The 25,883-nt window shown below is 42.1% G+C and overlaps 3 protein-coding genes across 5 annotated transcripts; 2 read left to right on the forward strand and 1 right to left on the reverse strand.

Annotated features, from left to right (window-relative positions):
• Nucleotides 1–456: 456 nt before the first annotated feature.
• Nucleotides 457–11,932, forward strand: LOC308286584 (bile acid-CoA:amino acid N-acyltransferase-like). Of its 3 annotated transcripts, none has more exons than XM_080727658.1 (11): nt 457–968; nt 1,152–1,358; nt 1,464–1,563; nt 2,183–2,376; nt 4,371–4,549; nt 5,457–5,573; nt 6,784–6,869; nt 6,990–7,083; nt 7,366–7,446; nt 10,016–10,151; nt 10,326–11,931. In XM_080727658.1, exons 1-11 carry the CDS (start codon nt 866–868, stop codon nt 10,424–10,426), a joined length of 1,398 nt encoding a protein of 465 aa, XP_080583784.1. In that variant the 5' UTR covers nt 457–865; the 3' UTR covers nt 10,427–11,931. The 3 variants fall into 3 exon arrangements, with proteins under 3 accessions (XP_080583784.1, XP_080583786.1, XP_080583785.1); XM_080727660.1 differs by having other exon boundaries at nt 457–807; nt 10,326–11,930; XM_080727659.1 differs by lacking the exon at nt 4,371–4,549 and having other exon boundaries at nt 5,434–5,573; nt 10,326–11,932.
• A 4-nt stretch (nt 11,933–11,936) lies between these two features.
• Nucleotides 11,937–13,542, reverse strand: LOC308286586 (protein S100-B-like; the record flags this gene model as incomplete). Its single annotated transcript, XM_080727666.1, has 2 exons — nt 12,979–13,542; nt 11,937–12,074 (listed from the first exon to the last, which is right to left on the reverse strand). Exons 1-2 carry the CDS (start codon nt 13,162–13,164, stop codon nt 11,937–11,939), a joined length of 324 nt encoding a protein of 107 aa, XP_080583792.1. The 5' UTR covers nt 13,165–13,542.
• A 4,092-nt stretch (nt 13,543–17,634) lies between these two features.
• Nucleotides 17,635–24,647, forward strand: inpp1 (inositol polyphosphate-1-phosphatase). The gene is made up of 6 exons (XM_080728424.1): nt 17,635–17,808; nt 19,645–19,875; nt 20,059–20,119; nt 21,933–22,136; nt 22,712–22,886; nt 23,758–24,647. Exons 2-6 carry the CDS (start codon nt 19,672–19,674, stop codon nt 24,278–24,280), a joined length of 1,167 nt encoding a protein of 388 aa, XP_080584550.1. The 5' UTR covers nt 17,635–17,808; nt 19,645–19,671; the 3' UTR covers nt 24,281–24,647.
• The last annotated feature ends 1,236 nt before the right edge of the window (nt 24,648–25,883 follow it).

Below are 25,883 nucleotides of genomic sequence, written 5' to 3' on the forward strand. Positions count from 1 at the left end.
TGTGTGTGTGTGTGTGTGTGTGTGTGTGTGTGTGTGTGTGTGTGTGTGTGTGTGTGTGTGTGTGTGTGTGTGTGTGTGTGTGTGTGTGTGTGTGTGTGTGTGTGTGCGCGCGTGTGTGCACGCGTGCGTGTGACTTTGAGAGGGAATTTGATTGTCTTTAATGTGATCAACACTTCGGAGCAGGAGGTGGCAGTAATACACCACAAAGTTGGATGCCATTCACCTAAAATAACAAGAAGAAGAAGGAAAAGTCTCTGGTTCATGATGCAGGATAGTTAATGTCTAACAGAGCACAAACTACAGTGGCTGAATGATCATACAGTTACAGTTTATGTGGAAGAAGTTAATAATCTGTAGCAGAGAGAGCTCTGTCCAGACAGAGTGCATTTCACATTCAGCCTTGTTCAGCATCGCAGTGAGTAATTCCAGATAGTAAAACAGCATTATTCCCATGAATTCCGTTCTGAATCATATGGAATGCACTTTACCAAGGTGCATGTTTGTAAACTGTGTATTCGTATGGGCATGTTACTGCATGTGCATGTACAGTATGTAACAATCTGTAGTTTTTGCTCATTTAGCCTTACATGGGAATACTATAATCATAATGCATGAAGTCTGTTATGCTGTGGGTGATCAGGTGGGGTTGGTTAAGTTGTCCTTGTTTATGCATGCATGGATGTATTTGTTGTATTGTTCTGTCTATTCTACTCTTTGATATTTGTGATAAGGACCCAATTGAAAACAAGATGATATATCTCAAGGGGTTATGGTTCTGACAACTGATTTGTACAGCACATGCAAACCGTAAGTATTTATGTATTTATTTTACTTATTTTATATTTAAGGTTGACTGAAAGGCACCATGTTGCTTAGAGGACACGTAAATATGACAGTGTTGTGGAAGCTCACAGACATAATTGTGATACAGAGAGGCTGGAAGTTGACATGCTTGCATCGTAAATTGGGTAAGGATTCAGAGGATGGAATTTTATTTCCGGTCTTGTTTTTCAAGTCCTACATTCTGCCTAAACACCAAATGATCGTAAGTGTAATTGCTCATAAAAGTTCAGAAGAGTACACACTGGTTCTCAACCTTTTCAGGCCGTGACCCCCCCCAAAATAATCATATTTGTCTCATCTAACCTCAGGGACTGTACCATGGAGGAGCACCAAGCCTGCTCCTCTTCTGAAAGCCACACCTTCTCGTGCTCTCATAGATGAACAGATCATCATTGAAGGCTCCTTCTTGCCCCCCCACTGTCCTGTCACAGTGCAGGCACAGATGCACAGTGAGGATGGTGACCTGTGGGAGGCGCTGTCCCACTACAGCACAGATGGGAAGGGCACCATTAACTGTGAGTAGCAATTGTTTTGTTTGTATACACACACACACATACACATTTTGCGTTGTTGGTTAATCCACTACTTACCATAATATTCTCTTACTCTTCTGACAACAGTAGCCAGAGATCCTTCAGTTGGGGGCTCATATCTACGCTGTGAACCAATGGGTCTGTTCTGGGGATTGCACCCTGCACCTGGGGAAAGACAGTATGTGCGGTAGGTATTAATACTGTTATAGTTCTAGAAAAGTACACCAAGCGATAATTAAATGCTCAGGTTTTTTTTACGGCAACAAGCTTAAAGGAAAAATATGCAAGCTTGTGAATACACAAAAACATTCCCCCCTCCCCCTCCTCTCTATGACAGCCATCAAACAGGTAGTTGTCTTTGATGCTTTCATTGATTAGAGAGATCACTAACGAGGACTTGACACTTTTATGGCCCCATCAATTACCTCAGTGCACAATCCCTTTGAAGTTCAAAGGGAGCAATTAAGAGCTCTGGCTGAGCTCCCCCTGCCAAAAACGTCCCTCCTCTGTTTCTGTTGACATTTAATGTCAACATAAAGAGTGGAACATAACAGAAATACCGCAAGGGGATGTGTCTTTCTGCAAGGAAGGAAACACCCCAGCACAATAATATAGTTACTGATGAAAAATGAATATACATACATATTTTTAAATAGTCTTAAAGTTAGTTACATATAATTCCTTTAATTCATTCAATGATGAAGCAAACAAAGTGCAAAGTTACTATATGTTATTGATCACTGGAAGTCTACAGTGATCCTGACATTTGACAATAAATAAAATACTGTTTTGTATTTTGTCCCCAGGTTGAGGAAGATTAACGTAGAGACTCCATACTCGATACAGTTGTCCTTATTTGAGGGCCACGTGTCACCTGGTGAGAGAAAGAGTTCCGAGCAGCTGGCTTCTGTAACCGTTGAACGGTGGTACATGGCACCAGGTGTAAGAAGAATAGAGATTTGCCAGGATGGCATCGTGGGGACATTGTTCTTACCACCTGGTGAGCACTTGATCTTTAAATGTGGCCTCGTTTTATCAGACAAATATTAATAATGAACAGGGGTCATCACCGTGCTGGCTTGTGGTGGACATTTTTGTCAAAATTCAATGTTTGCCACGGACAAAACATTAGTGGACAATAACATTACCAGAAACAGAGAGCAAGAGCTAGCCCTGAATGACCGTAACATGTCTGTAACTCTGAGAGTGTTCAAATGGAATCATGGTTCCATTTGAACTTGAATTTGAGTTATGTGGGTCCTTGGAGATAAAACATTTAAGAACCACTAGTACTAGTTGGACTCCTAATATTCCATAGTGTTAGTCGGGGGATATCTTAAAAAGTCCTGGAATAAATTCCTTACCAAATCATTTCTTCACCAATGTGTTTGTAAAGGTGTCTAGTAACACATCCCACAAAGACTGAAATTCAGTTTCCCTAGGAGAATCTGTGACAGCTGCTGAAAGTTGGGGTCCCATTAACTTAACTATACAGAAAAACACATCAAAACTAGAAGCAGTGCTCTTCCGAGCACAGGTCTCCACCAGGTTGTGCATCCTGGTGGTGCTACTGTATAATAGGCCAATGTAAAAAGGGTGGCATATGTTCTTCACCTTAGATCTTTCATGGCAATCGGACGCTGATTTTTTGATAAAATCCGAAGGAGTAATATCCAAAAATGTGTTTTACATAAGTCGGCCTCCTGATGGCGCTATAAAAGGCTGATGTAAAAAATGCAGGGAAAAGGTTTTACCTTGGCCTCTAAGGAGTGCGCATACAAAGTTTGACACTAATCGGTGGAGTTATAGGTGAAAACATGAATCGGCCTGTTATAGCGCCACCATGAGGCTGATTTGATTTTTCTTAAGTGGCATTTATTCCTCTGCCTATTGGGAATGTGCATGCACAATTTCACCAAAATCGCACACTGCGTTCAGGATTTCAGGCATTTTATTCAAAACTGACCAATCCTGCAAACTTTGAAAGCCAGTTTTAGCCAATCAGGATGGAATATGGAAAATCTGACACATCCATGTCGATCACATGACTGTAGAGATACTGTCTACTGATTTACGTGATTTTTGGACAAAATCTGTAGGAGTACTGGCAAAAGTTAGTTTTGCAAAAGTCGGCCTCCTGGTGGCGCTAGAACAGGCCCATGTGAAATATTTGGGGCAGAGGTTCTGAATTGGTATCGAGGGAGTGTGTGTGCACAGTTTGGCAGCGACCGGGCCAACGGCGCCGGAGATTAGCTGGTAACGGACAAACGGACGGACGGACGCACGCACGGACGGACGGACGGAGGGGAAAACATACTCTCCCTCAGCCTTCGGCTGGTGGAGACAATAAATATGCTTTAAGTAGCATGTGAGGGGTAAAACTAGGTTTTTTTTTCATGCATCTGAATCCATTGCAAGCATTTGTTTTGCAAGAAAAACATTCCTTGGGGTAAAGGCGGCTCAATAAAAACTGTGAAAAGTGATGACTCATCACTAAACCATAGTTTTGTGGGGCCATTTTTTGCCCAGGGAATGTTTTTTGTGCAAAACAAAAGCTTGCAATGGATTCAGACTCATGAAAAACCCCTAGTTGGACCCCTCACATGCTACTTAAATCATATTTATTTTGGTGTGTTTTATCCCGTATAGTTAGTTTAATGGAACCCCAACTTTCAGCAGCTGTCAAGGATTCTCCTAGGGAAACTGAATTTCAGTCTTTGTGAGAGGTGTTACTAGACACCTTTACAAACACATTGGTGAAGATTTTTTTTGGTAAGGAATACACAATTTCTACTATGTAGTAAATAAGTGTCATACATATTCTGAAGAGACTTAACGTTCAGTATAAAAAAACACATTTACCACGGACAAGGACAAGTCTTTGCCACGGACACATTTGTCAGTGGTCCGTGCCAATATTGATGGACCCCTGATAATGATACATGCTAGAGAGATAAATAATTGTCATCTAATCCAGTGATTCCCTCTCTCTAGGCCCAGGGCCGTTCCCAGCCATGATAGACATGTGGGGTATGGGTGGAGGACTGAATGAGTATCACTCTGCCCTGTTTGCGTCCAGAGGCTTCGCTAGTCTCGCCCTGGTCTATTTCAACCACAGAGAGATACCTCCTGGTCCACCCAACTGTGTCAGTGTGGGCGATGGCTACTTCAGGGTAAAAGGGTTACCTGTTACCTATCCACTTGGTGCCTTGTGGCACATAGGCCAGGGGTTTTCAAACCTTTTTGTCTCAGGGCACCCCATACATATTTTTTTTAATCCGAGGCACCCCTACATTATAATTTCCACTCCCAGCGCCTTATATTTATAGCATATCGTCGTTGTCGGGTGGACCTTGTATGTCCAAAACCATTCGTTTTGTATTTATCATCTATAAAATGTACTAAACTAGTGAAAACAGCAGATCTACAAGCACACAACGCCTCGCATCGCGAGGCGTTGTGTGCTTGTAGATCGGCTGTTTTCACTAGTTTTGTGCAACAGTCTTGTATGATGAAGCAAGGCTTTGCTTTACCAAAGGACGTACACATTTGAAACTTTGAGATACGAGGTTTCTGCCCGAAGGTGACGATATTTTAGTGATTATGTTGCGAAGAAAACGTTGAGATAATAGCAATTTTGGTTAGAACTGACTGAAAATAACTTTGTATTTCAAGTTTAAAATGATACTAAATATTTTTGTGTCCAAATAAATTCCAAATATTATCAAATTATCTTGCGGCACCCCTGGACTACCGTCACGGCACCCCAGGGTGCCCTGTCACCCACTTTGAAAACCCCTGACATAGGCTACAGTAAGGCAGGGGTCTTCAGCGTTTTCAGGCCAATGACCCCTTAGCTGAGAGAGAGAGATGAATCAGGGACCCCCACTACATATTGTATAAAATGATGTTGCAGATTAAAAATGTCCATATCTTTCTTAGACAGCTCCTAGACTTGTTTGACAGCACTGTCATTATGTTCATGGAGTAATCAATCTTGCAGTATACTTCTTTTTCTTTCATTTTATTTACTGGATCGTGTTTCGTACCTCAAAAGATCCATTTGTTCTACATCAACAGTCAGCGTTCCAGCTCCTCCATGATCACCCTCAGGTCTTTGGGGACAGGATTGGGGTCATCGGTCTCTCCTTCGGGGGATACATAGCTCTGCGAGTCGCCACTCAGATCGGTGTCAGTGTAAGTGATGGAGGGTTCAATCTCTATTCTTGAACTGTTTTTATGGGTCTGGGGGCAGCAATGTAAAGCCTGCTGGAGTAAGTAATGCGGATGTGTAATGAGTGAGTGAGCTATGCCTAGGATAGGTGGTGTAGCAAAAACAATTGCCACGAAAATTTGGAATGGAATTATACCATTCTATGCTTTATTTTTGCTACACTGCCTGTCTTTGGGCATTCATGGGACTAAGAGACTCATTATTGCACTAAATGATTGTTATATAGTCCTTGAGATTGGGATAAATATTCTGGAAAATCTTTGGTAATGTTTTGGTAAAAATGTGTGGTAATCCTGCCCCTCCTTCCATATTGTACATTCCTAGCATTGTTACTGTATGCTCTGGTTTTCTCTCCATCCTCTCTTGTTATTTGCTGCCGTCGCCTCCTTTTTCAGCACTTTATTCACAGCTGTAGCCCTGCTCAATTAGCCCAGTAATCAGGGACGTGCTGGGCCCCTGATTCAGCCCGGGAAAAAGAGTTGGAGAGGCCTTGAGATAGCGCTGCTGCTACTCAAAGATTTGCCATTTCAGATCATGACAAGTGACAAGCCAGTGGGCCAATTACATGAGTTATATTTCGTCGTTGTCAGGTGGAAACCTTGTATGTCCAAAACCGTTTGTTTTGTATTTATCAATTAAAAAATTAATTAAACTAGTGAAAACAGCCGATCTACAAGCACACAACGCCTCGCACCGCGAGGCGTTGTGTGCTTGTAGATCGGCTGTTTTCACTACTTTTGTGCGACGGCCTTGTATGATGAAGCAGGGCTTTGCTTTCGAAAACATTTACACATTTGAAACTTGGAGATACGAGGTTTCTGCCCCACAGTGACGATGTACTTTGTTGGCCGCTCAGCCCCCAAAATGAAACGAAGGCCGACATTTTATTTTATTTTTTTCCTAATGGCCGGCCTGGACCAGCCGGGAATGAACCGGCCGTTCGGGAGTTGTCCCGCTTTTCCCAATGGCCAGCACGTCCCTGCCAGTAATTGAGTTTGCAATAACAATAGGCAATAATGATGTGTTTCCTGACACAAATACTTTAGTGCGTGTACAGTATAAACAGATGTGACAGTTTTGTGCTTATTTGACAAAGATGTGGTGTGGAGAGAGAGACTCGTAGACTGACATTCACTATTCTTCTTTTTCTTTTCTTCTCCTATTTCCTTTCAGCCAAAGTGTGTGATTTGTGTGAATGGTCCAATGGGAAATGTCAACAACATCTACATTAGTGACCGCAGTACTGGATTAAAAGAAAAGTAAGGTCATCATTGATAGAACAATGTGTAGGTTTTTGACATAAAATCTATGAGAAGTCATTGCCTTGATGTAGCCTTGTTTTCCTCAATTTAATGTCTCCACTTGGATTGATTTTATAGTCACCAGCCATACTGGCACAGCGATGAGCAGGGCTATGTGACTATCAGAAGATCCTCCTTACCGAGTAGCATCCTCCCTGAGAACAAAATAAAGGTAATGTGATTGAACCTATAAGCGAAGCACTGCATTATCAGCTTGCCTGCCATTGCTGGGTGTCAATCAGCGTTTCAGATATCAGTACCCAGCACTGGCCGCAATGGCCGGCTTAGGCTTTCCCTCTCTCCCTCCCCATCTCCCTATCCACCTCTCTCTCTGTCTCTCACTCTCTCTCTTTTTCTTACTCTCACTCTCTCTTTTGTTGATCAAGCGCTGGTCTTTTGCTGATTGGGGTGTATGTGTGTGTGTGTGTGTGTGTGTGCGCGTGTGTGTCTGCAGTTTGAAAACTTGTCTTGCCCCTTACTGTGCATCGTGGGTGAGGATGACCAGAACGCTTCAAGTACAGAGAATGCAACCGAGGTACCGTATTCCTTTCCTTCATCTGTCTTATCGCAAATCTCTCATTTGAAAGAAATACTGTTTTGATGACTATGCAAAGATGAAATATGCAAAGTACCACATCCCTCTAAAAGAGGGTTTCTCAAAGTGGGTGCTGTGACGCAAGTCCAGGTGTGCCGCATATATAGACCCTCTACACTTAAAACGGACCTGAGTTTCACTGTACTTAGTGCTTAGTTCTTTTTTAATCTAAATCGAATCTCTTCACCAAAAATATACGATCTAGAAGCTCACAACGTGCTTGGCTATATTATCAGGGAATGTTCCACCCAGTATAGGGATCCTGGGGTTCAAGTGGTAACCGTTAAAGAATGTTAAATAAAGTTACTTACAATCTGTCCTAGTCTCTCAAGTTCACCTCCTGACATACTGTATCTTATGGGGGGGGGGAAATATATTTACGTAGCATTATATTAAGTCAAACAAGAATTTGTTTCTTGCAGAGGGTCGCCCCGCTGGTCAATAGCATACACGGAAGACTCTAGAAGGTGCACTCATTCTGCCCCAAAGCTCCAAACAGCCCAAAACAAACTGATTAAGGTCCTGCTTGGCCTTCCTACTCGGGCTCACCTCACCGCTTATCACTATATAAGCGCGGGGTGACTCGCGGTAGCTGACAGAGTACAGCATCTTGCAATGGGCCTGGTGTACAAGATACACTACACCACTAAGATACGGTACCCATGTACCTGATAAAATACTTCCTAAACGTCAAGGATGTCCACAATTACAACACCAGAGGCAGCTCCACAGATCACGTTCAACCCAGATTTGGCTCTAAACAAGGTTCAAACTCGTTCTCCTGCTATACCACTTGTGGAACGCCCTAGCAAGAGCCTTAACGGAGTGTAAATCCCTAACTTCCTTTAAAATCGGTCTGGAAAAAAAAAAAAAAAGTCACTTGTGGCTACTCGGAACTTTAAAGCCATACTGTGTAAGATGCCCAACTAGTGGTCATTAGCCCTATAGCAAACCGCGGTCGCGTCCGCGTCTTTCGGACGTTTTTCGTACCTTCAGACCCCCGCGTCTGCCTCCACCTCGCTGAGATCTATCTTTTAAGGGGTCCCTTGTTCCTGTGCGTTCAGTAATTCCAGAGATACGGACTCCTTCACCCTGCCTGGTAGGCGAAATTACCTAGAGAAGGGATGGTACAAACGGGCGACAACAAATATGGCTGCCATAGCCACCCCACTTCAAGATGCGCTGTGATTGGCCGGCAGTTGTATGACCCTCGCTGTGATTGGCCGGTAGTGTGATGACGCAATTTTGGCGCGAGATCCGGTCCACGGCAAGGATCTCAGTTTACATACAGAGAAGGCTTTACAGGCTGAAATTCACGGCGCGGATCTTCTAAAACTTTTGTGATTTAATAGTTAGGAGAATTTTAAGATTTGTTTTATAAAAAAAGTTACATAGTACAACTTTAATAGACTAATACTTTAATAGCCCATACTTACCTCCCCCTTTTTCCTTGATGATTGAACTGTACCGTCATGAAACTGTACCTTTTCCTATGCAACCTTCTAATAAAGTCTTCAGTCAATCAATCAATCAATCAAATAAATGTAAGTGATATAAAGTAACAACATAATTCAAGGGTGCCGTAGATGAAAAAGCTAGTACAGGGGTGACTTGAGAGAAAAACATTTGAGAACCAATGCTCTGAAATGTGTGTACTGCATTATTTAGTGAATTGTGATGTGGTCCTTTCCTCCTGTGTGTTAAGTTTTCCACTTGGATTTAAAAGGCTGTATAAGCTCTGCCCAAACAGAAGAGCTGTCTAGGCAGAGAAGTAGAGACTATAGTACCTGTTGCTCATATCTCGCAGCTTGTTTATCAACAACTTATTATTGCACTTAGGTTTTGCCAATCAGTCATGCAGTTGCTCAATATTGATTCATTTCACACCTACAGCTGCTACCATTTAGACCTGAGACTATTCTAAAAACACCTTCTAAATCCTGACATTTTCAGATTTTCTGAAAAACTTCAAATATTTATTCAAACATTACCAAAAGATTATGTTGCTATATGCTGTACATAGCAACAACAACCCCAAAAGGGGTTCCCAGGTTGAAAGGTACAGTTACGTATAGGGGTTCCCAGTCTAAATGGGTTTTTAATAATGTGCTTCTAATTACTTCACCTCAACAGCAGACACTAAGCGATAGTGTACAGCTGTGTCTCATAGGGGAATACAATTTATAATACTGTCATGTTTAATGCATCATCAATCATAACTAGTATTTGTAACTTACAGTTTCCACAATCACCACAACCAAATAATTTGATTATAAAAAAAAACGAATTCAATAATAAATATTCATTCAATCCCTTTGGGAAATGGATCCTGTAAAGCTTCCCTTTGTAGTAGTACCCAGTCTCTGCCCCCACCTGTTTTTAGTGGGTTGATATGGTATGTTGACACCCAGTGACAGTCTGTCACTCATAATCCATTGCATTTTGTTGAACGGGCCTTTGAGGCCCTTTAGCGTAGATGTTGAATTGACCTTGTTTTGTTTGTGTTCAGATGTCAGAGACCCTGAGGGCTACTGGCAGAGACCACCTGTTCACCTGCTTGTCATACCCTGGTGCTGGTCACCTCATTGAACCTCCTTACACCCCCAACACAAGGATCTCCACATGGGCCAACAAACCTAAAAAGCGTATGTTTTTTTTTTTACACACCCGACCCCTATATTTCTACTTTCTGTCAGATTCCACTGTGAATCTTCACACAATTTAACAATTTAAATTCAAAATACTGAATTCATTTTGAATAATATTTCATATTTAGCCTGGCATGGAAAGTTATACTTAATATATTGTCTTAATTGTAGTTCTCACTGTCTGGGGAGGACACCCTGCATCCCATGCTGCTGCCCAGGAGGATTCATGGAAGAAAATCTTGGAATTTATGGACTGCAATTTAAGAGGGTGATGAGGTGGTGTGTATGGATGGATGGAAGCCCGTTTGTTTCTTTTTTAAAGTGAAAGGCTCTGCAAGAAGATCCTTGCGCGATTCCAGCGCTCGGCAAGACCTTTCCGAGCGTTTCTGAATATCTGGCTTGTTTGACATTTGGAACTGTCGCAGTTCCAAATAAGCACTGTAAGAAGCGATAAGCACTGTAAGAAGCGAGTAGCGAGCATCAGTTTCAACCAGAGAACAGTACCAGCCGATCCTGCTTTTCTTAAGTCCATGTGTTATTGTGTCGTTTCATTTTCATCAAAAACTAAACAAACAGCTGAAACGATAACAGCATGGCTCTAAAGAAAACGACGCAGAAAACAAAAAAATGCACAACACAAGAAAGGGCTCTGACAGAGACAGTATCCTCAGTTTATCGTTCCAACTTTATTCTCTGGTTTTAACTGAGTTTCACACAAACTCCCAGCCGCAGCGCACACACCAAAACATCCCTCTCAACCAATCCCTGAGCTTCATTCTTGTCGATTGCCCAACAACACTCCCATTGGCCAGCTCCCAGCTACAACTCGGCTATGAATTCACTCAATTCACCTTTGGTTTTTCCCACATAGCAGATACCACAGGGGCCTTTAAATATACGAAAAAAATAAAAGCAATGATAACTGTGTAAAGCTGAACAAGTTGAAGCTCAAAAACAAAACACTAGTTTTAGGCGCCAAAAATGTGGATGGGACAACTAGTGTGCTCGCTAAACTTCACTTCACACTAGGTGCGATACTTCACACTAGGTGCGATTCTTTTATACACACCCAACGATTCAAATTAGAACAAAGAAAGAAAGACCCAATATACTCTTTTATACAGTATATTCAGAAGACGTTCATATACTTTGTTACATAGTGATACATTTTATTTTCAATATATTTATCTTAATGCAAGAATGTCCATTCCAATCCATTTTGTACATTCAATCCACATTTCATCTTATGTTCTAGCTCAGTGGTTCTCAACTTTTTCAGGCTGTGATCCCCCGAAATTGACATATTTGAACTGGGGACCCCCCACCCTATGTACTTGTAGGAATTGGGGCATTACATTTCGTTAGAGTCAGTTCCCACAGCACAAATTGTGAAGAAAGCAGATCTACATGCTCACAATGCGTTGTGAGGCATTGTGAGCTTGTGCCGTTAGATCTGCTGTTTTAACAATTTGTGCCTCTTTCTTGTATTATTTGAAAATTTAGTTTGACCAGGTTTTGTATAGTTTGCTGATTACTTTTGATGCAGTAATGGTCTTTAGTCTTTCTTTCTTCTTTCTTTCTTTCTTTCTTTCTTTCTTTCTTTCTTTCTTTCTTTCTTATCAAAAAGGTCTTAAAAGTCCTTACATTGTCACTGCCATCTGGGGACCCACCCACAGGTTGAGAACCGCTGTAAATCTGGCTGACAAGCAGCATGTGGGTTCTCATGCTGATTTGTATTAATAATAATGATGTTTAATGTAGGATATACTGTACATCATGTGGCTAATCAGAATGGGTGGGGTGGCATGCTGAGGTGACCATGGCAATCAGAGCGATGAATTCTTGGAAGTCGATCTCCAAGTCTCCATTCTGGTCCAGGTCTTCGAAGAGCTCGTCCAGGGTTTCCTTATCTTGGATTTTCTGTTCAGTATAAAAAGCACTTGTTAATATCGTAGACTAAAACTATGACGACATTTTTCCTTGACTACCTTTTTTACCAGCTTGCAAAGCTGGTCAATAGATAGACAGCCGATTACATCATCAAAATGGTGAATGTCATATTGCAGAAGATTATATGATGTCAGAATTCAGGAAAAGGGGGCGCGGTGGCGCAGTCGGTAGCTTCTGTTGCCTCACAGCTAGAAGGTCCTGGGTTCGATTCCCGCTGGGGACACCGGCGCCCACAGGGTATGGGCTTGGCGAAAGGGCCTTTCTGTGTGGAGTTTGCATCTTCTCCCTGTGTCTCCTTGGGTAGGTACCCTCACAAAAAAACATGTAGAAATCCTGGTCTCTATACTGCCTCCCCCTGGCCATATGGAGGGGAAAGGAACTGGTTGGAATATAACGTGTTCCTTCCATGTGCTACGTTCAGGCGGGGAATCTCTCCCCTGTCAGGTGAAAAGAAGCAGCTTGACTACTCATGTCTCCCCAGGTTGGCAGAGGGTAGATAATTGGCACTGGGTGAAAAATGGGTTACAATTTACAAAATTGTGGGATAAAAAAAGAATTCGGGTTACTGTTACTGTTAAAGAACCCCGAATTGCTCCTGATGAGCAGGTTGGTGCCTTGCATTACTCCACAATCTGTGTATGAATGGGTGAATGTAATGCACGATCTATGTAAAGCTCCTTGGATAAAGGCGCTATATAAATGCACATTTACCATTTATAAAATACAAAGTCCATAATACAGTACATTTTAATTTGATTCAATATTTATAAAAACCCACAGGCAGCCTTAATCACTTTGACTTTCTCCTAAAACATTCGAAAATGTGTGACACTGTAGTATTATGCCCGACAGCGACAATATTATGCTCGCTTACCTTTATAAAGTGGCTCATTTCATTATTAATAAGATCTTTCAACTGTGCTTTCTTCAGCTTGCACTTGTGGCCGGTATATTTGTGGAACACGCGGATCACAGTGATCATAGAAGTCTCCAAGTCTGACACATTACAAGCACTTCCCGACTTCTGTAAAATGAAGAAGAAGAAAAGAAATACACACATAATTTATACACTATCTGATCATACAAGTCATCATCTTAATCCATTGTTCATCATACAACAAAAATTGCTACAGTAGATCTGCTATTTCTGGCACGAATAGATCAAGCAACAGACGTTTAGTTTAGTTCTTTCAACCCCGATAGTATTTTAAGCCTTTTTTTTTTACATAATGTAGCCTGTCATGTAAAGTGTATAGTACAGTTGTAACAGCCACAATACAAAAAAGAAGAAAAAAACGCAAATAAAAGGTATATTATCATAGAATAACAGATTGTCACCTCAACAGGTAAAGTATAATGCATAACACAATGTTTTACCTTCATCTGGACAGACTCCTCTTTCTCGTGTGTGTATAAGGCAGATGTATATGGCAGCGTTGCAGAGAGCAATAATGAACAACTGTTATCTAGCAGTGTGTTCGTTCCTTGCCTCGCCCAGTGCTGTGAACATTAAAGTCTATTGATCAACCCACACGAAAGCACTGTGATACTTAGTGTATGCATGCCTAATGGACGCCAGTGGTAATAGGATGGAAACCCATAATTTGCTTTTAAAATCTGTCACTTTTGTTGGGGTCAGGTTTCTTCATTTGGTGCCTTGTCTTGCCTAATGCAATGCAATGTACTGATTCTAAACGTGCATGTTGTCAACACAACCAACTCATGCTCATAGACAGGGGCGTCACAAGGGGTAGGAAAGTAGGACTGAGTTACTGGGGCCCAAGGTGAAGGGGCCCTAATAACTTTATCTATTGAAAAATAGCAGATATACAAGCTCACAGCGCGGCACTCGGTGCCGCGCTGCGAGCTTGTATATCTGCTATTTTTGGAAAGTTGTGAAAATGTGTGAAAATCTTTGAATATATGTATTTTTTAAGCGAACATTTCTAACTCAAATTCTGCTTCTGGGGGTCCCTGCACGAAATATTTTGAGATCGGGGTCCGTGGCCAAATACATATCATCTTGGGGGTCCTTGACAGGTTTCTTGCACACATTTTCAAGATTTTTCGAAAATAGCAGGTATACAAGCTTGCAGCGCGGCACTCGGTGCCGCGCTGTGAGCTTGTATATCTGCTATTTTTCAATAGTTAACATTCATGGGGGGCCCGCAGTGAATCCTTGTACCCAGGGCCCAGAATTTGGTGTGACGCCCCTGCTCATATACATACATGTGTGTGATCCATCTCGGATGGATTTTGGGATTCCCATTCAATTTATTACATGCAGGCTACTGTATAAGTAAGTACAGAGTATGTTTTAGGGGAGAATGTACTGCTCCCCGGTGGGGGGGATTTACTTTTCTGCATTGGAGATGCCTGCTCACTTGTGCAGGAGAGCTGTGCTGCAGGGAATCCAGGGACACTTGGGTGAACCTTTCGATTCCCACATGGCTTCATCCACTCAGCAATGGCAGCCCTTTTACAGTACTAACCATGCATATAACATTTTGAGCTATATTTGAGTCCATGCCTTAAGGTGGTTGCACACTGCTGCGTTTTTCGTTGCGAAATGCGTTTTTCAGGACAAGGAGAGAGGGAGATAGAGAGAGCAAGGGACTGAGTGGTGCGCGAAACGGGCGGCAGTGTGCAAACGTGACTGACACAACGTGAGGTTGATTTTTTTATTTGCGTGCTCCGAAATTCACTCCGATATTCGGCCCGAAAAACGCAGCAGTGTGCAACCAGCTTTACCCCTTATCCCTACTCTTCTTTGTATTTTTTTTTACTATTTTGAAAAACGTTTTTATATACTTACCTGTACATATATTTTTATATGGAATAGACCACATCGACACGTTGTGAGCTCGTAGAACAGCTATTTGAAATATAAAAAAAATATTTTCAAAATCAGGAAAAATGGCAAAGAGTTTAGGGATAAGGGATAAGGAAAATATAGCCCATAGTCATATCATGATATGCATGATTGAGAGCTAAGTATATTTGCCTAAACATCTTATTATAACTGCAAGGACTATACTGTGATAAAAGCAGATTTTTTCCAGTTTAAGGTTAACTACCATCCAACCAGGGTATGATATTGTCAATCATTCACATATTTTCAATGTAGACCACACATCACATTATCCTCACGTATAGCCAGACGAATCTGCCATTGCAAAGGAAAATTGCCCTTGGCAGATTAGGTCTGAATGTTTCACGGCTCACAAGTCGTTAGGAACCAACCTATGCAAATGTAGGGGAGGCTTTAGGTTGTGAGAAACCAACCAGGGCCCAGTATACAACTGTAGGGTGGCATATCACCTTTGCACTACTATAATTGGTTGTAGGTTGGAATCTTTTTGTAACCGTCCCTTGGAAAAAGAACACTGACACCAACCAGAGCCCAGTATGCAAATGTATGGTGGGCGTATCACCTTTGCGCTACTCTGATTGGTTGTAGGTCTAACCAGAATTCTGTTTGAATCTTTTTGTAACCGCCCCTTGGAAAAAGAAAAACACAGAGAAGAACCAGACTAATATCTGGCTATGCGAGGCTAACGCCTACTAAATGGTATTGAACTGGTATATAGCCTACTTATTTACGACACATCTCAATAACAGCCTTTTGCAAAGTGTATTGAAATGCCCAACACCCGGGGGACCTCGTAGCCTAGGCCTACTACTATTTCAGTGTAGGGTGTTCAGTGGTATGTTCTTGTTAACCATAAACCAGTGATATCAGACTATAGCTAAGTGATCTGCACGCCAATTAATTTGAAACCAGGCATGGCCTCTGTCACATAAATGGCCATAACTGAGAAACTCGATACTGGACTAATGGCTGCCAAAGCACATCCAAAATTGTCCACAGGGGTGCCATAAAATTCAAAAGTGTGTTTCTCTCTCGTAATGGTTCCATAGAATGACATGAAGGTTTGCAGTGCAGACATGGATAGTCCAGGCCTCATCAATCTAAATATGAGGTTGGAGTGTAGTTGCTGAAGTGGGTACAATCTTTAAAGATAATAGTTTCATGCATCCAACAAAATGTAACTTTGGTGGGGCTTAAAGTTCAATATGAAAATACAATGTGTTCCAACTTCTATGCTGTTTGTCCGATTCACACCAAATTTTGTAGGAATTATAATATGTACTTGTACGTCAAACAAATACCAAGTCTGGCATAATAGGTGTTTTGCTCATTAGCATAATCCTTTTTTTCCTGAAGGTTTTGTTGTTGAGCAATTCAAACCAAACTTGGTACATACAATACTATCAGACAATAACTGTGTGTGAGCTGTGAGCCTGTGCATATCGGATTGAGCGGCCCGCCACATGTAGACCGTAAAGGGCGGGCCTATCACATTAATGGTAATAACTTGTAGCCGTCTATCACTTTCAGATCCTATTGGCAATGGGAGGGCAGGCAGACAGCCATTATGACTCAGACATAAGCATAAACAAACCCGATACGCCATAGGCATGTCACCGTGACTCAGACATAACCACAATACGCCTATATATAGGTATATTGTGGAGATCCGGTTGTCTGGAGCCACGGATACGCCCATAGATATGCACGCTATGTCCATATATGGTGCATAAATGTGCATAAATGCAAGGGACCAACTTCAAACTTGCAGTGTTATGGAAATAATATGTTTATGTTAATATATACAAGTTCATTTATTTAAAATAATGAAGTATTGAGCAAGCCAATAGCATCTCCCCTCACAAGGCTTCAGCCTCGCATCCTTCCCCTCAGCCCATCTCCTTACAGTCACTTTATGATATTGTAATTTCTTAGCAGGAATAAACACAAAGGAGGTGTCTTACCCCTGGCCAGGGCAAACCAGTGCTTTGTCTATGAAGGTGGGGTGTGCCCCCCTGAAAGGACACCCACAACAGTCAGTGGGTGTGAGGCAAATGGCAACTTGTGATATGCATATTAGCCCTAGCCCCCAGTTAGTACAGTAGACCTGACTGACAGATACATACAGAGATCTCCATGGGCATAAAAGGCACACAGACAGATAGATGCAAAGATCTCCATATATGGGCACAAAAGGGACACAGCTGACAGACGGGTTCGGATACAACAGGTAGGCCCACTTTTTCATGAGAGTAATACAGAGTTAATCAAATTATTACAGTGTGATATCAAAACAAATATGGTGGTATAAGGCATCCTTAAAATGGAAAAAGCTTGAGAATCAGTGACAGACCCAGGCAGGGTGTCCCTTAGTTCCCACCCAGCCAGGGGACTATGGTTTTTATCAATGAACTCAACATGTTTGTTGTCATGTGTTGGTGACTGAGTGGTGGCGTCTGGCGTGTACACAGCGGTGTGTGTGTGTGTGTGTGTGTGTGTGTGTGTGTGTGTGTGTGTGTGTGTGTGTGCGTGCGTGCGTGCGTGTGTGTGTGTGTGTGTACCTTTAAGACCCGCCCCCTCCTCGACCTTGTAGGAAGAAAAAAAACGTAACGCCCTTCCGATAGGAAACTCTCATGTGTGATGTAATGAAACCAGCGACCAAATGGATTGATATATTATTATTACTAACTGTATTAACATAGTATAAATTCGGGTCATCACGCCTGTTTACTACGTTAGTATACGTTCTGTGCGGCTGGGATTGAGGAAGCGCCACTTCCCACACACACACCAGGAACTGGACAGATCCGTTCACCTACAGTAGCTTTTCGGGTAAGAAAGCAGAGTTTGCATATATATTTCCATTAACCTCACTAGTGGCAAGCAGCCGTCCTGTTCTTTTCATCATGTTATAGTTTGTCATTATTGATTATTCGGCGGCGTTGTTTTCCCCCCCACAGGAATTATGTATATATTCCCGATTCTTTGGAGCAGTGGCAGTGTTATTATCCATGTATTATTATGTCATTATTATCAGTTGGTCTACCAAACTGGCACGATCAGCTAAAAGTGGAAATGCCCGGTGGACTAGTCTACATTAGAAATTGTCCCACTTTTTTATTTCTCCTCAACACCCTTTCACCTCAGAAATGGCCTATTTTCGGTTTCCATGCTATAATTAGATCAGTGCCTTAGAATTAAGACAATCTCTGTCTGTCTGTCTGTCTGTCTGTCTGTCTGTCTGTCTGTCTGTCTGTCTGTCTGTCTGTCTGTCTGTCTCTCTCTCTCCCTCCCTCTCTCTCTCCTTCTTTCTACCTGTGTGTGTGTGTGTGTGTGTGTGTGTGTGTGTGTGTGTGTGTGTGTGTGTGTGTGTGTGTGTGTCAATTTCAAATGAGATTTATTGGCATGAGAAAGCAAACGTTTGGACTACATTGCCAAAGCAAGTCTCAAAATGCAATACAAACTGTTTAAGAATGGGGAATGTATATACTGGAGGGCCTGGGTTACAGCATTGTGTAAACAGCTATGTCACATTGGTTGTTATATACATTTATCGCAGCAGTTCACAAATCTTGCTGCTGTGTTCGAACATTGTTGTATTTCTCCCAGTAAGCACTAGGTATGGGAGTTTTCTTTTTTTTCTTCTTTTTTTTTGTCGGTCATGTTTTCAAACTCACTTTGTGTGTGTGTAATCTGTGGGAAGTATGTGTCTCTGTCTTGGTATAGTGGGCACTGGGCAGGTGGTTAGAAAGTGTTGCTTTGTTTCCATCACATTTTGTGTGCAGTGGGTGCATAGTCTGTCTTCCCTTGGGAGTGGGGTCTGTCTGTGGCGGCCTTTCTCTATTGCAGTGGTTCTCAATCAGTGGTCCGGGGACCACTAGTAGTCCTTGAGGGGGGGGGGGGGGGGGGTTTCCAGGTGGGCCCCAGCTAAATGATGGAGAGTTGGTAACCAAATGGACCCTTTTAGATATTTAACTCTTGAGAGAGTAAAATGAAACCAATGGACCATAAGGGTCCATTTGAAGTTTTTATGAACATTTTATTCCTAAGTTTCTCTCTTCCCCTCCAGTCCCCTCCTCTCATCCTCTCTCCATGGTAGGGCATTCACGAATAGTGATTTTTAGTATTCAAATTATTCGACCTCAAAGTATTCGAATAGTCGAATATTCGACAGGACTGGCCAAACTGTCAAATATTAATTAAGCAAGAGGCGAACATTGTGAAAATAGCCCATCTACATGCTCACAACGCGAGGCGTTGTGAGCATGTAGATCTGCTATTTTCACAATATTTATCTGCGGAACTGAGTCACATTAAATGTAATACCTACAATTCCAAGTGCTTGTCAGGGTGGGGGTCCCCAGTTCAAATATGTTTAGTTTGGGGGTCACAGCCTAAAAAGGTTTGAGAACCCCTGGTATAGAGCATTAACAAATTCATCCACCAGGAGCATTAACAACTCATTCTTATGACTTCCTATCTTCCTATAAACGATATATTTATATATAGAGAGAGAAAACAATAAAAAAATAAAAATAAAAAAAATAAGCGAATATTCGACTTTGGTGAACAACGTCGAATAGTGACTTTGATATTCGAATATTCAAATATTTGGTGAATGCCCTACTCCATGGCTGATGTACTTTCTGTCTCTCTCTCCCTCTCCAGCGTCAGCCCCCTCCGCTCATCCTCTCCATGGCTGAGGTACTCCGGCTGCTGCTTCGAGTGGCTGAGAAAGCCGCTAACGTGGCGCGGGTGTGCAGGCAGGAAGCCCTGCTCTTCCAGCTGCTGGTCCAGGAGAAGACCGGAGACGATAAAAACAAGAAGTTTGTCCAGGACTTCAAGACGCTCGCTGACGTGGTGATCCAGGAGATGATCCGTCATGACGTTGGAGCCCAGGTATAGTTTTATAGGATCCAGGATAGTTGGATACCTATAATTTTGGGAGTCCTTTGACATGAAAGATGTTTGAGAACCACTGCCTTATAGGAGCTCTCACAAAGAATATCGGAGAGTTCTTGATGCGATATCATGTGAAGAGTATTTATATTAATCTCCTGCCCTTCCTTTCTTTCTGTTCAGTTCCCTGAAATGACTGACTTCATACACGGAGAGGAGTCCAACAAGTTTGAAAATGGGCTTGGTAATTACTTTCTTCTTACACTTTCAGACTTTTAATACTTTCAAATACAGTTCCTTGACAGTGACGAGTCTGCACTTGAACATCAAGAATTTAAGTTCAGGGCTACATAATACTTAAGAAGTGAAATGACAAATGGGCATTGAGGTTACTACATTTCAAGCGTTCCCTCTACTAGCCCGCTTTGAAGATTAAGCTGTAACTTCTGTTAGCTCTAAATAGCTCAAAGGCAGTATGTGCTGAATGACAAAATGTCAAACTGAAAGGTCAAGATGATGATTGTTTAAAAAAAATAAATGGTATTGCACCATCTGGACTCAAAGTTGTATAACAAGCTGCTTGATTGGTTAAAGCTGGATCAGTGACTTGGTTTACTTAATCCCAGATATCTAGAACCAGATGCAGTTACTGTTCTGTGTCAATCCTTTTATATAGATTTATTAGATTAAACAAATTGGACATGGTCAATAACATTAATAGTCTGGTGATGATGCGTATGGGCTGCTGATTTAAAGAAGCATAATTGCTTATTAACTATTATATGAAACCTTTTATTGAATATATTTCACGCCTCTGTATAGTATGGTATATGCCAGACTGTATGTTCAAAGATACTCATATTAGCTGCATAAATATTTTCTTATTCCACTAATTATGTTTTTTTTTCTTCTTTTTGTGCAGGTAAGACTAGAGTAGTGAGGTAGGATAGGTTTTATTTATTGCTATTTTAAGCATTAGTTAGGCAGCCAGAGTTGGGGGTTCCCAAGTGGTTAAGGAAGTGCCTTTTTGTTTAGTTTTTGACTTTTTTGTTTCTTTGATTTGGTTCCTGCTCAGCGCTGATCCCACGTATGTCTAAAACAAATTCCATTGTAATAAAACATACGTTTTGGCTTGAAACACCTTGCCTTTGTTGTGCCCCTACACCCCTAGACCAGGGGTTCCCAAACTTTTTTGTCTCAGGGCACCCCATAAATATTATTTTAATCCGAGGCACCCCTACATTATAATTTTTACTCCCAGCACCTTATATTTATAGCACATCGTCGTTGTCGGGTGGAAACCTTGTATGTCCAAAACCGTTCGTTTTGTATTTATCATCTATACAATGTACTAAACTAGTGAAAACAGCAGATCTACAAGCACTGCTTGTAGATCGGCTGTTTTCACTAGTTTTGTGTGACGGTCTTGTATGATGAAGCAGGGCAAAAGACGTACACATTTGAAACTTGGAGATACTTGACGATATTTTAGTGATTATGTTGCGAGGACACATTGAGATAATAGCCATTTTGGTTAGAACTGACTGAAAATAACTTTGTACTTCAAGTTTAAAATTATACTACAGTATTTTCTGGACTATAAGGCGCACCTGACTATAAGGCGCACTGTCAATGAATGGTCTATTTTCAAACTGTTTTCATATATAAGGCGCACCTGACTATAAGGCGCACATAATAGACGCTACCGTTGCGTTATGCATCCAACAGATGGAGCTGTGCTAAAGGGAATGTCAATGTCAATGAATGATCCATATATAAGGCGCACTGGACTATAAGGCGCACTGTAGTTTTTTGAGAAAATTAAAGGCTTTTAAGTGCGCCTTATAGTCCGGAAAATACGGGTAAATAATATTTTTTCAAGTGTCCAAATAAATTCCAAATATTATCAAATGATCTCGCGGCACCCCTGGACTGCTGTCATGGCACCCAGGGGTGCCCCGTCACCCACTTTGAAAACCCCTGCCCTAGACCCAGTGGTCATAACAGTCTCTTTCTCGCTCTCTCTCTTTCTTTCCCCCTCACACACGCTCCATTAGGAGAGAGTGTGACAGTGACCGTGTGTGCGACAGAGGTGGAGACAGCAGCGCTCCTGGCCACCGTACTGGACGGTGACAACATGGCAGCGTCTCTCCTGGCACGGGCCATCCACCAAGACCCAGTGACACAGAGTGACACAGGACCCCAGGGTCTTGATGTGCCCTTTAGCCCCTCTGAGATCGGCATCTGGATTGATCCTATTGGTAAGTTAAAGGCTTTATAAACTGCAATAGAATTTCAGGAGGATCGTCGTTGTCGGGTGGAAACCTATCTCCAAATTTGTACGTTCTTTCGCAAAGTAAAGCCCTGCTTCAAGGCCGTCACACAAAAGTAGTGAAAACAGCAGATCTACAAACACACAACGCCTCGCACCGTGTGCTTGTAGATCGGCTGTTTTCACTAGTTTAAATCTTTTTTTAAATGATAAATGCAAAACGAACGGTTTTGGACATACAAGATTTTCACCCGACAACAACGATATCTGAACTGTCGCTGGAGTAGCGGGAACGCCACCGTCGGCCCCTGCAATGTTGTGGCCCTCGGCTTGGTACCCTAGACATAATTCGGCCCTTGGGGAAAACTAATTGGGGAACCCTGGTCTATAAGTATGTACAGTATGTATGTCCCCAAATTATTTTGTAATCATCCGTGGCTAAAATTCTAGATCACTACATTGATCAGTTACAAAATGTCTTGTGCATTCCCAAGGAATTCAATCCTTGAATATTTTCTTGTTTTGTGAATTTTCTCTCTTTGTCTGAATTGTATTTTATTCTAGACGCTACGAGCCAATACATTGAAGGTCGAGAGGAGGTGTTGGAGGAAGGTCACCTGTCTCCTTCAGGTCTGCACTGTGCCTTGGTTCTCATCGGGGTTTATCTGAGGAACACAGGAGAACCTGTCATGGGCGTCATCAATCAGCCTTTCAACTTCAAGGATCTGGCAACCGGTTGGTAAGTGGAAAAGACAACACTGTGATTATGAAAACGTTAAACAACCTGTTTAACGTGGGGCAGAGAGAAGCTTTATTTGCTTCTCTCTGCCCCTTCATGAACAAAAATGGTCGTGCTCTGTTTTTGTGTTGATGGAGTATGGAGTTTTACTTTCACTATGTTTTTGAATATCCACTCTATTCCCAGTGAATGTGATTTTTCCCACGCCCCAAGATATATACTCATACTCATAAACAACCACATGGACCTCATAGTCTTGTCAAGGTCTTGTTTTCAGTATTTGCTGTACTCCATGATTGCATTTACTGTTAGTAGGCAGATATTACGTCTTCTTGTTTTTGTTTAATTTATTCGCACAAAATAAAAACAGTAAAAAGATAACATTATTAAAAGACAGAAACAAGGTGAGAAAGGAAACCCATATAGGGCTTATACAAGATTTACTTCTCACCTAAAAACAAGTAGTTAAGGTCCCATTCGGTACCTTCCATTTATTTGCATGGCAACTTCCTTGTTTGTGCAGGCAGTCGCGGGCACTCCCTTCTTTGTAGAATTATTCTCGTAATGTAATTGTTATTTAAATAAATTGGTAATTAGTTATTTAATGTCTATGATTTGCATGTTGCAACATTTGGTAACTGTATTATGAAACCGAATCGTGCCTGACAGCAGGACCCCTTAGCTTGTTTTAAAATCCCTTTAATCCAAGGCCTCTCGAGGCTTAGTAGTTCCACAGCTAAACACACAGTGACATGCAGGAATACCCATTTGAGTTCTAGTCTGACTCAACCAGAATTCTCAGCAGTGCTTTTGTGGTAAAAAAAAAAAGAAGAAGAAAGAAAATCTGAATTAATTTGCTTATTAAATACAGCTGGAGAGGGAAGCATTTCTGGGGCGTGTCGTGTGGAGACGTCAAAGCCTGCTCGGTCTCCTCCCGGCCCAAGGACAGACCTGACGGGGGCAGTGGAGGAGGAGGAGGAGGAGGCGTTCTGTCGGTGGTCCTCAGCTCCAGTGAGAAGCAGGTGGTGAAGGAGGCTCTGGCTCCACTGTGCGGCGGCCCAGACAGGCTGACCTACGCCTCAGGAGCCGGCTACAAGATACTGTGCGTGATCCAGGGCCTGGCAGACGCCTACGTGCTCTCGGAGGGAAGCACCTTTAAGTGGGACTCGTGCGCGCCTCACGCCCTGCTCCGGGCCCTGGGGGGAGGCGTGGTGGACCTGAGCCGATGTCTGTCCGGCACCGACGCAGAGGTGGTCCAGGCAGAACTGGTCTATCACCAGCCCTGCGCTGGGAGCAAAGGGGCCGACCTCTGGGCCAACCAGGGCGGCCTGGTGGCCTATCTGGACTCCACGTCACTCCACAATGTCATAGAGGGGTTAAGAGGCAAGCTGTAATCGATTTAGTAGTGAATATATACTGATTGCGACTGTCAGGTTGCAGTTACTACCAAAACCTCCACCGGCTGTCAGTCCGTCAGTCAGTCCCTCTGTCTGTCACGTCACGTCACACTTTTGGCCCTACTCTTATCTCTGCCACCGTTGGCCCTAACGATGCCAAACTTTGCACACACACTCCTTGAATGGCAAATCACAACCTCCGCCCCTGATTTCTCACAGGGGCCCTCTTCTAGCGCCACCATCAGGCCGCTTTTGCAAAACACATTTTTGGACACTGTTCCTACAGATTCTGGCCTAAGATCACGCAAAGCGGCACACAGTATCTCTAAGTCATGTCATCAACATGGATCTGTCCCATTTCCCATATTCCCTCCTGATTGGCTACGATTGCCTTCTAAAGTTTGTGTATGCGACCTGGCGGTCGCTTATCTCCCGATTAGGGAGTCTTACTGGTATATATATATATATATATATATATATATATATATATATATATATACAGGTATATATATATGTGTGTGTGTGTGTGTGTGTGTGTGTGTGTGTGTGTAGAGAGAGAGAGAGAGATGGAGAGCGAGAGAGGGAGAGAGTCAGTCGTTCATTCCCTGGTTCCTGGAAGTAATGTTTCTATGGAGAATAACATTGGGTCATCTTAAAATCGTCTCGTATAAGAACCGTGGTCTTAATAAACAAACTGTCTCTGTGATATTGTCGGGGAGGTGGTTCTGTATCGTCTACCATAGTCTCGTCGTCAGTTGATTCTTCATATCTATTGAGACAAACCGCTGAGATTATTTGTTTATTTTTGGAACATAGTTCTTATATGAAAAGAAGTCTGTGGAGATTCAGAATGAAGGGAAAGAACGGGACCAGACAGGTAGGATGTGTAAATGACATCAGACTTCGGTGCTACTATACTGAGCACAAGCTGACGCAGCTGTTGCTGATATGTTAAATCTATTTTAGGTATACAGTAGAGAGGTCTTTTATATTGATTAATTTAATTAACATTTTATTATCTGCAAAAATGTATGCCATTTTACTATACATGTATGTATGCAATTGTAAATATTGATAAAAACATCAGGCATATGAGTCAAATCATATTCTTTATCGTACTACCAGTAATGTGTGTTTTAGTGGCGTTGATACAATTAGCTTAAAGAACGGTTAGACAATCACAACAGTATGTGGGTAAAAAACCATGTGGCTCTGGTTTACTTAGTACATTAAGGAGATTAATGCAAACACTTTTGAAAATTTGAAAAATACTATATGAACCAGGTCAGGTGAACACATTATAAACAATGTTATGCTTTCTTAATGTTTTTCTTCATGTTACATACGGTATACTGTAAAGCAGGGGTCTTCAACAGGGGGTCTGGGACCCCTAGGGGGTCCTCAGAGTCCCTACAGGGGGTCCTCCAAATCTTTGTATGATAGAAACTTTTTCCCCATCTTTTATATATTCAACCACTTGAACCCGAGCGTCCATATTCGGAGAACTTTAGCCAAAAATAGCAGATCTACAAGCTTGTAGATCAGCTATTTTCGGCAAAGAGTTTTGGTGTAGAGGGGAAAAAGAGCAGACTAAGTACAG

Source organism: Nannobrachium achirus (assembly GCF_963921795.1).
Source record: "Nannobrachium achirus genome assembly, chromosome: 6".
NCBI classification, from domain to species: domain Eukaryota; kingdom Metazoa; phylum Chordata; class Actinopteri; order Myctophiformes; family Myctophidae; genus Nannobrachium; species Nannobrachium achirus.

What these genes read in the sequence shown, in the direction of transcription:
- LOC308286584 (XM_080727658.1), top strand. Translation starts at nt 866, where the DNA reads ATGTTGCTTAGAGGACACGTAAATATGACAGTGTTGTGGAAGCTCACA. An exon ending in TGGGAAGGGCACCATTAACT is followed by an intron (nt 1,359 to 1,463) that starts GTGAGTAGCAAT and finishes TTCTGACAACAG; the next exon opens with TAGCCAGAGATCCTTCAGTT. An exon ending in TGGGCGATGGCTACTTCAGG is followed by an intron (nt 4,550 to 5,456) that starts GTAAAAGGGTTA and finishes CTACATCAACAG; the next exon opens with TCAGCGTTCCAGCTCCTCCA.
- inpp1 (XM_080728424.1), top strand. Translation starts at nt 19,672, where the DNA reads ATGGCTGAGGTACTCCGGCTGCTGCTTCGAGTGGCTGAGAAAGCCGCT. An exon ending in CAAGTTTGAAAATGGGCTTG is followed by an intron (nt 20,120 to 21,932) that starts GTAATTACTTTC and finishes ACGCTCCATTAG; the next exon opens with GAGAGAGTGTGACAGTGACC. An exon ending in CATCTGGATTGATCCTATTG is followed by an intron (nt 22,137 to 22,711) that starts GTAAGTTAAAGG and finishes ATTTTATTCTAG; the next exon opens with ACGCTACGAGCCAATACATT.